General features: G+C 42.3%; 1 protein-coding gene across 1 annotated transcript in view; it reads left to right on the forward strand.

Annotated features, from left to right (window-relative positions):
- Positions 1-1047: 1047 nt before the first annotated feature.
- The window catches only part of LOC121287288 (calcium/calmodulin-dependent protein kinase type IV-like), a 182334-nt gene continuing 170203 nt past the window's right edge, over positions 1048-13178 (forward strand). Inside the window, exon 1 of the mRNA XM_041205024.1 lies at positions 1048-1160. Within this exon, the coding sequence (XP_041060958.1) occupies positions 1048-1160 (113 nt within the window). The remainder of the gene's footprint in view (positions 1161-13178) is intronic.

The raw sequence follows: 13178 nt of genomic DNA on the forward strand, positions 1-13178 counted from the left end.
TATTTTTCCAGCCCCCTCATTTCCAACCCCATCTCCAGAGGACCAGGAAATTCCAGTCCTGTGTTTCCACTTGTGGGGAAGAGCAAAACTAGAGGGCATCAGTATAAAATTGTCTCCAAGGAATCAAATGGGTAATTCAGAAGAAACTTTTTTACCCAAAGAGTGTTGAGAATGTGGAACTTGTCAGCCAGGAAGTAGCGAATACTATACAGGTAGATGTATTTAAGGGAAAGTTAAGTAGGCATATGAAAGAGGAGGGAACAGAGGGTTATGCTGATAGAGCTACTTGAAGGGTGGGATAAGGCTTGAATGGAGCATAAACACTGACATGGACTGATTGGGCTGAATGACCTGTGTTTGTGGTGTTTATTCTGTGTAATTCCTGAACAGCCTTCTAGCCAAACTACGACCCCCCATAATGCATAATTTCTTAAAATGTAACGTTTGGCAAAACTACACTTCAGCTCCTGTGTGGATAAGAGCAGTGAACAAAAGCTGCACTTACATTTTTGTCAAGAACCAGAAAACTAGTTTTCCTTTGTAAAAAAAAGCACCATAAGCTGATAATTTCCCTTCAGTGACATCTGATATAAGGAATCACTAATTGCAGTTTTGCAACTCATCAGCTTTAAGAACACAGGATAGGCGCTAAGCGTCAATCATCTCTCGACTTGTTGCCATAGCACCCGATGATTGACACATAGACTAACCAAACACTGGCCAGCTCCAGGTCAGACCCCCGTCTTATACTGGACGTCATTGCACCAGTCAGCAGCGAGTGGGCGGAGTGCTTCAACAGTGTCAAAAAGAAGGCAGGTGTATCTTTCTAAAGCTTTTTGAAAAGAGAATAATTTTTTGAAGGGGGCAGTAGTTGCTCAGTCCAGCTGGCCTTTGCATTAAAGACATTCATGTGTGGCATGTTCCTTTGACTTATTATCAGTGCTGCACAAATAAAATCGAATTGGACCACCAGCTTTTATATGCAAGCAAAGAGGAATATCAAATAAGATTGGAAGAAAATACCAGTATAAAATATATATGATATCCATGATCATCATGCCAGCATCCAGGTCTGGAACTAGCTACGATTACTGGATAGATGGATCCCACAGAGAGATAGCCTTTGAAGATTACTACACAGTGGCACAAGAATTGGGCAGGTACTGTATTACAAATTATATTTTAATATTGTGGGGGGGGCAGGGGTGGGGGTGGGGGTACCTGCAGGCAGTGGCATGTGATGACTGATTGCAGCCTGAACTGCTCTAGACCCGCAGTCACAAAATGCGTAACAATTCATCGCTCTGGTTTTGTGTTAATTATAGTCATTAAAAACAAACTGTGAGATTTTTAAAGATGCATCGTTTTACCGGGGATAAAGAAAAACATAAACGAATTGTCTTTTCGCTAGTAGTCTCCCATCCGCAGCAGATACAAAAGAAACTTCATTTATAAGAAAGATTATAGGGCATTAATTGCAAAGGCTGAATACAGTGGGGAAAACAAGTGTGTAGCAACAGTGTTTTCTCAATGAAATCAGATGAAGTGCATCATCAATGCAGTCGACTCTATATACTGTGTACTGTACTTAACTAGACACACCAAGAGTTACTAGTCAGAATCATGGTTCAAATGTCAGATTTCTTTTGGCACATGCCCCTCATTCAAATAAATAGTTTCATACGCTGCAGTGGAAACAGTAAGCTAATTTTGATTAGAATTTTTAATATTCCTCTATCTGTCGCAATTTTTTTTGACTTGACACCAGCAGGTCCTAGGGGCGGGGGAGACACGGGGTCATCAGATTCCCACCCATCTCCACATTTTGATGTTTCTTTTCTTTATTTGTTGACTTGCTAATATGTTATTTCCATTGTCAGTGTATTTAACAAAAGGTTTTCTACAACCATTGTATTGCTATCCTTTGGATCGTTCACTCTCTTTCAGAGGTTAGCGCAGTGTGGGCAGTGTCAGGGTTTACACGGGACCCAAGGATTGTTAAAAATTGGGTTGTGGGATGTGAGCATCCCTGGCGAGCCCAGCATGTGCTGATATTTCTAGGGGGTGGGGGGCTCTGGTCTTGGTGGAATAATATCTGTGGGGTTTCCTTGGAAGTGTTTTAAGTACTTGCCAGAGCCCTGAGGGTATTAGTATTTGCAGGGGGACCATTAGAAGTTTGTACATATTTACCAGAGATCCTCGGGATTGCGTCAATATTTGAGTGAGTTTCTCGAAGGAGAGTTGGCCTTTTAAAGGGGTCCCTGGAACATTTGAAGAGAATTCCAGAGAGTATTTCAGTGTTTACAGGAGTCCCTAAGAGTTGAGGGAGCCCTGGAATTGTGACAGCGTTTGCAGGGGGTTTCTGGGAGGGTGTTATTTACTTGCAGGGGGTGGTCGGCATCTGTAAGTATTTGCTGAGTGCAGTCAGAATTATGCCAATACTTATAGGAGATCCCACATGGACAAAAGTTTAAGAAACCCCTGTTTTTATGTTAGCCAGCCTGATTCAATGGTGCCTATATTCAAACATCGTTGATCCAGTTTTATAAGTGAAATTAGTCAAGGACTCTTTCTTAGGTGGCCCTGGTATGTAAGTAAGTATTTCTCACTTCCATTAGTAAAGGGATCAATGACCAGGAGGCACAGATTTAAGGTAAGAGGTAGAAGGCTAAGAGGGAAGTTGAGGAGAATATTTTTCACCTACAGGGTGGCGGGAGTCTGGAACTCACTGCCTGAAAGGGTGGTTGAGTCAGAGGCCGGGATTTTCCGGCCCCATTGCGGGCAGGACCTCCCACAGGTGAGGCGGCGCCCCAGCCAGAGGTCCATTGATTTGCGGCAGGACCGGAAGATCGTGGTGGCGGGCGGATGCAGAAAATCACCACAAAAAAACCCTCATAACATTTAAGAAGTATTTAGATATTCACTTGCGTTGCCATTGCCTCCAGGGCTATGGGCCAAGGGCTGGAAAATGGGATTAGTGTAGTCAGACCTTTGTTGACCGGCGCGGACACAATGGGCCGAATGACCTTCATCTGAGCTATAAACGTCTTTGAGTCTATGGTGGTCCCTGAAATTAGTGCAGTTCTCATTTTCATATTGAAAGGTTCCTGCATCCAATTACGACCCAGGCTCCTAAATTTGTGTAGATTAATTGCAAGCTCCAACGAGTCTTTCTGGATTTAGAGCTTCCTGGCAATTAGTTCGTAAAGAGACCACTTGAGATTGTTCAAACTGCAACATTCTGTGTTCCTCCTAATACCACAAAAAACTGCAGACCACTGAGTGCCCACTCTGCAGACTTACCTGTGGTCCTTAGCACCAGCTGAAAGAAATTAGACCCTGACAGACAAGTTGTGCAGGGCAGCTCACCTGAATTTTGAAGTTGAGGCCTGATCCTTGGGAGTGCAAATGAATTTAGGCCCCAATGTTCTAACTGCAGATTGAAATACATGTGTCAACTGCCACCAAATTCCAGTTTTGTTGCTTAGTCAATAATGTTGGAGCTGGAGTCTTTTTCTGGGAATGGGGGCAACTCTGTCTGATCTGACCTAATGTACTTAACAGGATTCCACTGTAGCACAAAGTTATTAGTAACACTGTCAAAATACAACCCAGTGTTCTAAGTGTGTGTATGTTTACACACTGTTTACAGTTTCAATGCTTACATTTTTTACAGATTGCATTTTTTCACTTACTACCCCTGTTTAGAGACTCTTCTAGTGTGTAATATGTCAACTAAACTCAGATGATGCATTTGTTGCTATTTTAAACCAAGCATCTCATTTTGCCGGAATCTGTGGTTAAAATAAAATCTATATTATTTTAAGTTTCAAAAGGACTGACTGAGTACAAGAAAATAAACAAAAGTGAAATTTCTAGAGGGACTGCCTGGCAGGTACAGGTTAAGTGCAATGGCACCTCCAGTTGCCTTATTGCTGTTGTGTTTGCAAGGCCCAGACTACTTAATAAAAAGTGAGAAAATAAGTATTTTCTTCTCCATTGAGTGAAGAACATTTGGAAAGCATTTTCTGTTAAGGTGATGAAAATAACATCTTTGAGTGATGATCAGATGTTGTGATGGTGTTGGGGTGGAGCGGGGGTTGGGGCAGGGTGGGGGGCACTGTGGTCTGTTTCTCTGAATGATTCTGCTAAACTGGCCTGCATAACCTTTCTCCAATTGTACTTATTATGTGATACACCCGATCAGAAGAGAGATATTGGAGGTAAATTTAACCTACCTGGCCAGGTGGGAATCCCAAAATGTCAGGTGGAACTTCAGTAGAGAGTAGGATCTAGCACAATCTAAAGCCAGCACTGGACCAAGTTTCATCAATTTCTTGATAGATTGTTTAGGCTAATACTGTTGCTATTATGACACTAGTGCAATGTCAAACTAACAGCAATTTTGGATTAGTTATCATCTGTTCAAGATATCGCAGCTGGAGAGCAGACGACTTACTGGACATTGGGCAGGGTTTAAAAATGTGGTAGTATGGGGTGCTAAATGATACTTACCTGAGAAAAATGGCCGACTGGAGAAGAACAGTATCATAAAGCTATTGTGGGGCCAGGTGGACAGTGTATGCCCATCAAATCAATGCACGCAGTGTTAGATTGAGATGTTTAACTACTTATCGTAGCTCAGTTGCTTTATCTCTCCATATCTGATGGATTATGGTTTTACTTACAATGCCATTCTCATATATTATGATCCTAGGTTTATTTCCCAACCTATGTGGAGTTGATTGATCTCAGCCAGGGGGCAGTAGAGGTGCTACAATTAGAAATATAGGTTACAGGAGTAGGAGAATGACCATGATTCCCATTCAGGTCATCCATCCAGTGACTCCTAGAAAGTATGCATGTGTCACTCACTATTGGGCTGTGATAGTGTCTGTGGTCAATTATACTATTATCACTCAATGTCCACATGCCCCCATATGAAGAATTAGCAATGTATGACTGTATGCCAAGTCTCTGTAGAACTGTAACCCATTAAGAGAGAGGTAAAATTTGGTCAAAGGAAGAAGTTTGGTAACAACATGACTTTCTTTTTAAAGTGAAAGGAGTCATCATAAATAGATTACATTAGATTGAGAAATAAAAAAAGAACTTTCAATTATATGGTATTTGTATTTTTGGTACATCCCACATAGCCTTACAGCAACGCCTATGAACTTCCAACAGATTTTTGTTTATTCTTTGATGGGATTTGAGCGTCACTGACAAGGCCTATATTTGTTGCGCATCCCCAAGACAGACAAATGCAGCAGTTAATTTGCACACAGCAAAGTCCCATAAACAACATAAATGATCAGTTTATTTTGTGTGTGGTTGGATTGGAGGAAAAAGAAAGATAATACTTTACAGGAGTAATGTGGACATCAGGCAGGAAGTAGAGGAGAAGTTAGAAAAATGATTAAAATCACTAACAAAGAAGTAGATTTTGAATAAGAATGTAAGGAAGAAGAGATCGGTCAAAAAGTAGAAGAGGAATGGTGGAAAAGAGGAAGGACAAAGAAGGTCCAGTAGAAGGGCAATGTTTAAAATTATTTATTTTACCATGTTTACAACATTTATTCTTCAGTCAATTTGCATTAATATTATTTTAATTCAGCTACTCCTAACATTTTCATTAATGTTGAACATTATTATTACCAATTATGTGAACTAAAAAAACACGTTAAAATAATTAGCTGCTACTTCCCAGATTCTGACTGCAGTTGAAATATGAATAATTTTTTTTTGCCTTGAGTTTAGGCCCTTGGATATTTAATGCATGCTAATTCAATGAAGGGATAAGCCTGTTTGAAATGAATTAGTTAAATGTCCATATCAATTTGACAGACAAAAGAATTTGATTTTCGAGAAATATAGGCAGCAAAAGTGGACAGGGCCCAAAATCGAGCATGATGATCGGGATGCAGGATTATTCCCATGCCCGCTGCTTCCGATGTTGGAAGCAGGAAAACTTCATGCTATCTAATAATTTAGAAGCTTGCAGCATGCAGCCAATGCTAATCATACTGTTAAATGTTTGCATGACTGAGCAGGGTGTGCAGAATCATGAGAAGTTAGCATGAGTTAAAGCTAGCCTGCATAACTTAAAGCCACCCTGTACCTCCTGAAAGCGATCATGGCTAGAACAGGTGCTAGAAGTGGTTTGAAAAGTGATTTTTATGCAGGAGAACACTGAACAATGGCACAACATGACAAAGAGCAGGCAACAAAAGTTTTCAATGCCGCACTGGAGAGGAAGTGAGATGTGACCTGTCCATAATGGACTAGGAAGCCTTCCATACAAATTTGCAAAAGCACTGCGACCAGAGAGTTGTGGCCAGGAGTCTAAACCCATGGACCAGGATGCAGAACCACAAAAAACGTAATGGCCTCACACAGATGGTCAAAATCAGTGAATGTATCTTCAAATGTGATATCCCACAACTAGTTTCACACACTGCTCAAAGCACCCCATTACTTGCCTAATAACAAGCTCTATAAGTCATGACTCATCTAGCATTCAGCTTCACCTCACCCTCACACACTTAGCATGGATGCAAGCCTCACACCCATATCTCACAGATTACAGACACTGCCAACAATGACATCCACATCATCCTAACTCCTCATGGAACACATCCCTCTCTCTTGCAGGAAAATTGGAGGCAACAGAATCTAAATGGTGGGAGACAGGCACAGCTGTATTTCTTAATCCGATGGAGGGAATGGTGGTCACCATTATCCCACAATCTTTTCTGATTTACAAGGTGTAAATGGTGTAAGGATGCACCTCTACGTCCACAACACCACCCCACCCCCTGCTACCACCACCATCCCACCACTTACATCATCACAGCCCTATCCTTGTTCTTTTCTCCTTTCAGATACCCAAGAACTACAACCTGATCGGGCAATGGAGGAAAAACCAAGAGTTGAAAGAGCAGGAATACGTACATTCTCACATTGAAAGCCACCAGCTCAGATGTTGACATTGCATGTACCTTAGGGCACAACATAAGGGCAGGATCTGCATGTGCTGAGACCAGACACAGGTATCCTGTAGCCAGTAGAAGGAACAAGGGTAATACAGGTGCCAGCCAGGTCACAAGAGTGCAAGGTTGGACACAAGTTCTGCTATGGAGGGCCCAGATGAACACTTCGATGGACAGTTACAGAAGAAGGTTGATGGGTGTGCACAATACGAGGCTTGGTACATTGTGGTCACTGTCAAGGAACATGGAGGAGTCCAGCTCCAACTTAGCTCAAGGCTTTGCTCAAAACCTGGAGTCGTTCCTTTTCAGTGTGGAATTGATGGCCAAGTCTATGGCTCAAACATGAGCCATCTGATGGCTCATGTCTCAGCTTCTACTGTTGCACAAGCAGAAGCTTGCAGGGTGTCATGGAGGTCCAGCACTCTGTTTATCTATAGATTGTGTTACAACCAGGTGAGGAGAGCTGAACTGACTCCTCTCTTTTCCCACTCCCCAATTGGCTCTAACAATCAGCAACTAACTGGAAAGTAGTTGATGATCCCTTTAAGTAGTGCTAGTGGAGAGTCTTTCTGACTGCTGAATACATGGCAAGCTGCGTGAAGTTAAGAGAGGGTGTTAGCTGGACGGTTTAGCTTCAAAATGGCAGCACTGGTGTCAAATCAGCATTACACACTGCTGGCGTTATGATCTGCCTACTCTGCGTACTTCCGATAGGTGTTCCATATGCATGCGCTAACACCCTCACCAAAATGACATCTGGTGCAGCTCACACCAGAGGTGTGTGTGCATATCACAGACACTATTTTGAAGGCAAAACGACACTCTTAGCACCAAAGAAACAGGCACCAAGGAACTAAATTTTGCAGCCATAAACTCAAGGCATCTGTTATGATGTGTGCCATTTTAATACAATTTCATGCATATACAAGATGTTTTGGTGCAGGCAAATTTTGAAAAAAATCAGCATCTACTTTTCCTTGTTAACTAACCATTGGAAAGAATTTATTCTTTGGAATAAAGGAATTGCTGGACAATAAAAGGCCAAGTCTATCTACTCTGCCTGTTTCACCCCGGTAGTGGCATTATACTAGGATAATGGAGTTGTTGGCTAGTCAAAGCAATCAATCATGTTATTGCCTACGATGGAAACAGAAATAGCATGAGGAAAAATCCAGGTTTGGCCAGCTTTTTGCATCATAGGTCCAAAGTCACCTCTTTCCCTCCCAAGCACACTGCACTTAACGTTCCATGTCTCAAATTACTCACACACTGTATCCCCATGATGTTATTTTCTCATTTGCATTTGAAACAATCATACTAAGTGCTTCCACTTTCGACCTACGGAGTGTTTCATAGATTGATATCAAACCCATTGTTTTCACGGATTTTGAATTTACCCCTTTTCAAGCGGAAGATATGTCCTCTGGTTCTAATATCTTGAGCAAGGTGAATTGGCTTATCATGATCTACATTATTTTATTGTTTTAGAGTCCTGTCTGCAGAAATCAAGTCACATCTTTCCAATGAGAACATGCTAATTTACATTATTCTTGCAAAGGCACAGTTGTACAAATAAAAATCTGCTTTTTTGCAGATTAATGCAATTATATTGGAAACTGACCTAACCAACAATTACTGAAGCTACAAAGTGACAATCCTTTACCTACTTACTCAATTATTCCTTTGCCTTGACTAAATTAATTTATCTGCACCTGAGAGTACTGTTGATTGGATTTATACTGTGACTGATGTGACACAGCTTTAGCTGTGCAGTTAGCACCTCAGTCCTGGGTGTAGTGGCGGTGGATGAGATCATCTTGTTTTACTGAATAGTGAATCTGCTAACATGAAAGCTGCTTGTTGGAAATCTGCAATGGATGGTAGTGAGAGGGGAGTGGGATGGGATGGACCTTTTTTATAATAAGTAGAAGATTCAACCAGCTTCCTAAAGTAAATCTAGAATTAACTCTACTACCAAAATCAAATTGTAATAATGGTTTATCTTTCTGTTACGAGGATGTGTTTTTTTAAAGAAAAAGATACAATTTCTAATGCCTTTTTTCTGGTTGGATTTTAATAAACTGTAATCCCATGAAGACAATGGAAAGACTGCCAGCCAGCCGAATATACAACTTGCATTTCACCCAAATATGATGAAAAGGAACAGACTCTCAAACCCACCCACCACCCCCGACTCCGCCTCCCCCCCCCCCCACCCACCCACCCCCCGCCCCTGCGAGCATGAAAGAAGCCATCTCTGGTTGGTCTTTACACTATTCCTCTTCAGAAGTTTCTAAGATGAGACATCAAAAATGTTCTACAACACAAAGACTGCAGATGATGTGGTAATCAAATTCCTCTGGAATATACAGCCAGCAAGGCTTTTTAAGAACTGTTTACCAAGTCAGAGCAGAGATCAGGAGGATATACTAAAAGGCTGCAAGGAGCTGTGTCACTCTCTTTCTCTCTCTGCCTCTTTCTTTTGGAAGTAAGTGCATGGATATTGCAGAGTAACCATCAGGAGAAGAGAATTTTACTGCAAACCAAGATCTTTTGGGGATAAAATGTAGACATCTGCTCCGTATAGCTACACCAAGGAAGACAACCAAACAAAACAACCGCAATGTGGAATCATCATATTGAGACCAGACAAAGGACAGTTAACCATATATTTCTTTGTTTATTTGCCTCATGAACTGTAAAAAAATCTTTAAGTCCATCCTCATATTCTATCATCTTTGCTAGTGTATGTGTGGGGCCCAGGGAATGTGTGTGACATATGAATGAGGGTTATGATTTACCTAGTTTCTTTTAATTCGTGAGGTAGGGTCAATAAACTTACCTCATTCATTGATTTTAAACTCAGAAAACATGACTGATTAATTCTTTATAATTAGAAAGCGTACATAGTGGTATGCCTGCAGTATTGGCAAAGCATATCATCACTAAATTCACAACTAAACCCTGTTACAGCCAGACCAGGAGTGGTAAATTAGGGGAGTCATTTTTCCTTCCCCATGTGATCATAACAGAAATTAGGGGGCTTGTCCAGGATTAGATCCCATGGACGACGAGAGAATTGGAGTTGGGAAAATAAGTTTTTCCCTAGAAGCAAATTTTCTTTTTAAAAAAAATTGCCACAGATTTTCTTGGGCTTACAATACTAAAGTGCAACAATGTCTACATTTGAAGTTAGTACCTTTCTAGAACAGATGGAAATTGCTTTTGATAACTTATAAGTTTTGTCCCGCAAAGAGCTGAAAAGTGTAGCAAAGGAGTTGGAGTTAGATTTTCGCCCAAAAATTAGGAAACTTTAAATTTTAAAACTAGTGGCTAGAGAATTAGATTACAAACCCGGAGATATTGCACCTGGCAGCCGAGCTTTATTGAAATTACAGATAGAACAGAGACCGTTAGAGTTAGAATTCCAAGCTGGGGAAGAGAGAGAGAAGAAAGAAATAAAGAGACAGAGAAGAAAAAGAGAGAGGACAAGCTTTCCAGAGGGAACAGCAAGAAAGTAAGATAAGAATACATGAACTGTGTAGGGACAGGTCCTCTGTAGCCTCTGAAGGCACCCTTAGCTCAGGTCTGAGTACCGAGTTATTCAGGTTTGCCCATTTATTCCCTAAAAGTGAAGTGGCCAGTGGAAAACTGGACCCTTCTCCTGCAAAGTAAGCTATCTAAGGCTCATGAAGTTTACTCTCTGTTGCCTGATGAGAGTTCGGCAAATTATGAGGTAGTAAAGAAGGCTATTTTAAGTGTCTACGAGCTGGTGTTAGAGGCGTACCATCAGAAGTTTTGTACCCTCCGAAAACAGCAGAACCAGATGTGTGGAATGGCTTGAGCAGCTCGTGTTTGATTGGTGGATACAAGCGCTTAAGGTTGAGGCCATATATGAAAACCTTTGAGAAATAATGCTCTTCGAAGAGTTCAAAAATTCACTCCCTGTCCCTATCAAAACTCACATAGAGGAACAGAAAGTGGCAGGGGCTAGGCAGGTAGCAACTCTGGCTGTCATCCAAAAGAAATCATTCCTAATCACCCCCAGAAAACTGGAAAGGATAGGAGGTGGGAGAGTGATGGGAAGCCATGCACCCATGGAAGAGAAGAGCTGGTCAGAAACACAGAGGCCCCTCCTCAGACAAAAAAAGATGGCGCTGAGAAAAGAAGTGAGCATCGGATGCCTGTGTGTTCCAATTACCGTAAGGCCAGACACTTTTGTGCTGATTGTCAGAAGTTATGGGAAAAGATCGTAGGATTTATTGGGGCACATAGGTCCTGTGCAGAAATAGAGAATCAGGCAGAGAACATAGCAGACCAGGCTGTGGTTCTGACTGCAGTAGCAAGCCTCTGTAAGCGCACCCTGTGAGTGCAGGTGAGTTTAGCAAAGTCTCTGAGAATCACAAGGATTTTGTGTCAGAAGTAAAGGTGTCCCTATGTTCCCAGAACAAGGCAAGAAAGCTTGCAGTCATACTGAGGAATACTGGGGCCAGTCCGTCTCTACTGCTGGGAAGAGGTATGACCTTTTCCACAGAGAGTGCAGTACAGGCCAAACTGCTGGTAAAAGGTATCATGGGAGAATACATGCCTATACCTTTATAAAGGATACACCTGGAGCGTGATCTTATTTTAGGACCGGTGACCGTCGGAGTTGTCTGCCGTTTACCTGTGGACGGGGTCGACCTGCTCCTCGGAAATGACCTGGCATAATCAAAGGTGGTAGCTTCCCTGTGGTTTTAGAGAAGCTGAGTGAGGTCAGGAGACAGAGCAGCTGCAGAAGAAAGTCCCTGGCATTTTTCCTGATTACGTGGTAACCCGGTCAATGGCCAAACAAGCCCTGTCATAAGAGGCCAGGCAGGCATTGCAGACAGATGACCCTGCCATGTGGTTATCCAAAATCTTTTTCGGAAGTTTAGAAAACCATAAGGATGTAATGTGTAGGTCTTCCTTCGTGGCAGCTCAACAAATGAATCCAATGCTAAAAGAGTTAGCACAGACCGCCCAAACCAAAGCTGAAGTGGAGGGAGTCGCGGAGTGCTATTATTTTAAAAATGAAGTACTGATGAGGAAGTGGTGACCCCCTCACAGGCCTGCAGGTGAGGAGTGGACAGTAATCCACCAGATGGTTGGAAACACAGGAACCCCTCCTCAAACTAGGGCTATCAGTATATTCTTAATTTTATGCATGTGGCTACCCGATTCCCAGGGGCTATTCGCCTGAGAACCATCTCTGCCTAGGTCGTGGCAGAGTGATTAACACAATTCTTTACCCATTATGGGCTGCACACCGATATCCAGTCGGGTCGAGGCTTGAATTCCAAATCAAGAATATTCCAGGAAGTCATGGGTAACCTGGGTGTAACCCAGCTAAAGTCTTCTGCATACCACCCACAGTCACAAGGAGCTATAGAACGATATCACCAGACCCTAAAAACAATGATCAGGGCATAGTGCCATGAGTATCCCCATGACTGGGATGAAGGACTGGGTTTTCTTCTGTTTGCCACCAGGGACACACCCAATGAATCCATTGGGCTTAGTCCTTTTGAATTAGTTTACGGACACCAAGTGAGGGGTCCCTTGAAACTTGTCAAGGAGAAATTTTTAGGACAGACGAAGGAGGTTTCCATGTTAGATTATATATCTGTGTTCTGTGAGCAGCTCACAAGAGCCTGTGATGTGGCTCAGGAGCAGTTGAAAACCTCCCTAACAGCTATGAAAAAACAGGCAGACAAACATGCCAAAGTCCGAATCCTTCAATGAGGAGGCAATGTGCTACTGCTGCTACCAATACAGGGTGAACCCCTGAAAGCCCGGTTCAGTGGCCCATACAGAGTAGCAAAGAGAAGTGGGGAGGTAAGCTATTTAATCGACACCCCAGTCCATAGGAAAAAGCAGCAGCTGTGTCATGTCAACATATTAAAGCAGTACCACAGCCAGGAAGGTGACAAACAGGAAACGGTCTGTCAAATAGCAAAAGAATTGGAGGACAATGAGGAAAAATTAGAAGGAGTCCTAGGTGAAGGCCAAATTGAACCCCCTTGTGTCCAGTTAGCAAACACTGAAATTTTAGAGAAATTAGACACCATATTCACCCATTTAAATGCGGAACAAAGAAGCAACCTGGCAAGGCAGCTCACCACATTTAACAGCATCTGTAGAGACAAGCCAGGCGGCACCACTTTA

This window comes from Carcharodon carcharias, chromosome 14, assembly GCF_017639515.1.
Source record: "Carcharodon carcharias isolate sCarCar2 chromosome 14, sCarCar2.pri, whole genome shotgun sequence".
Classification (NCBI taxonomy): domain Eukaryota; kingdom Metazoa; phylum Chordata; class Chondrichthyes; order Lamniformes; family Lamnidae; genus Carcharodon; species Carcharodon carcharias.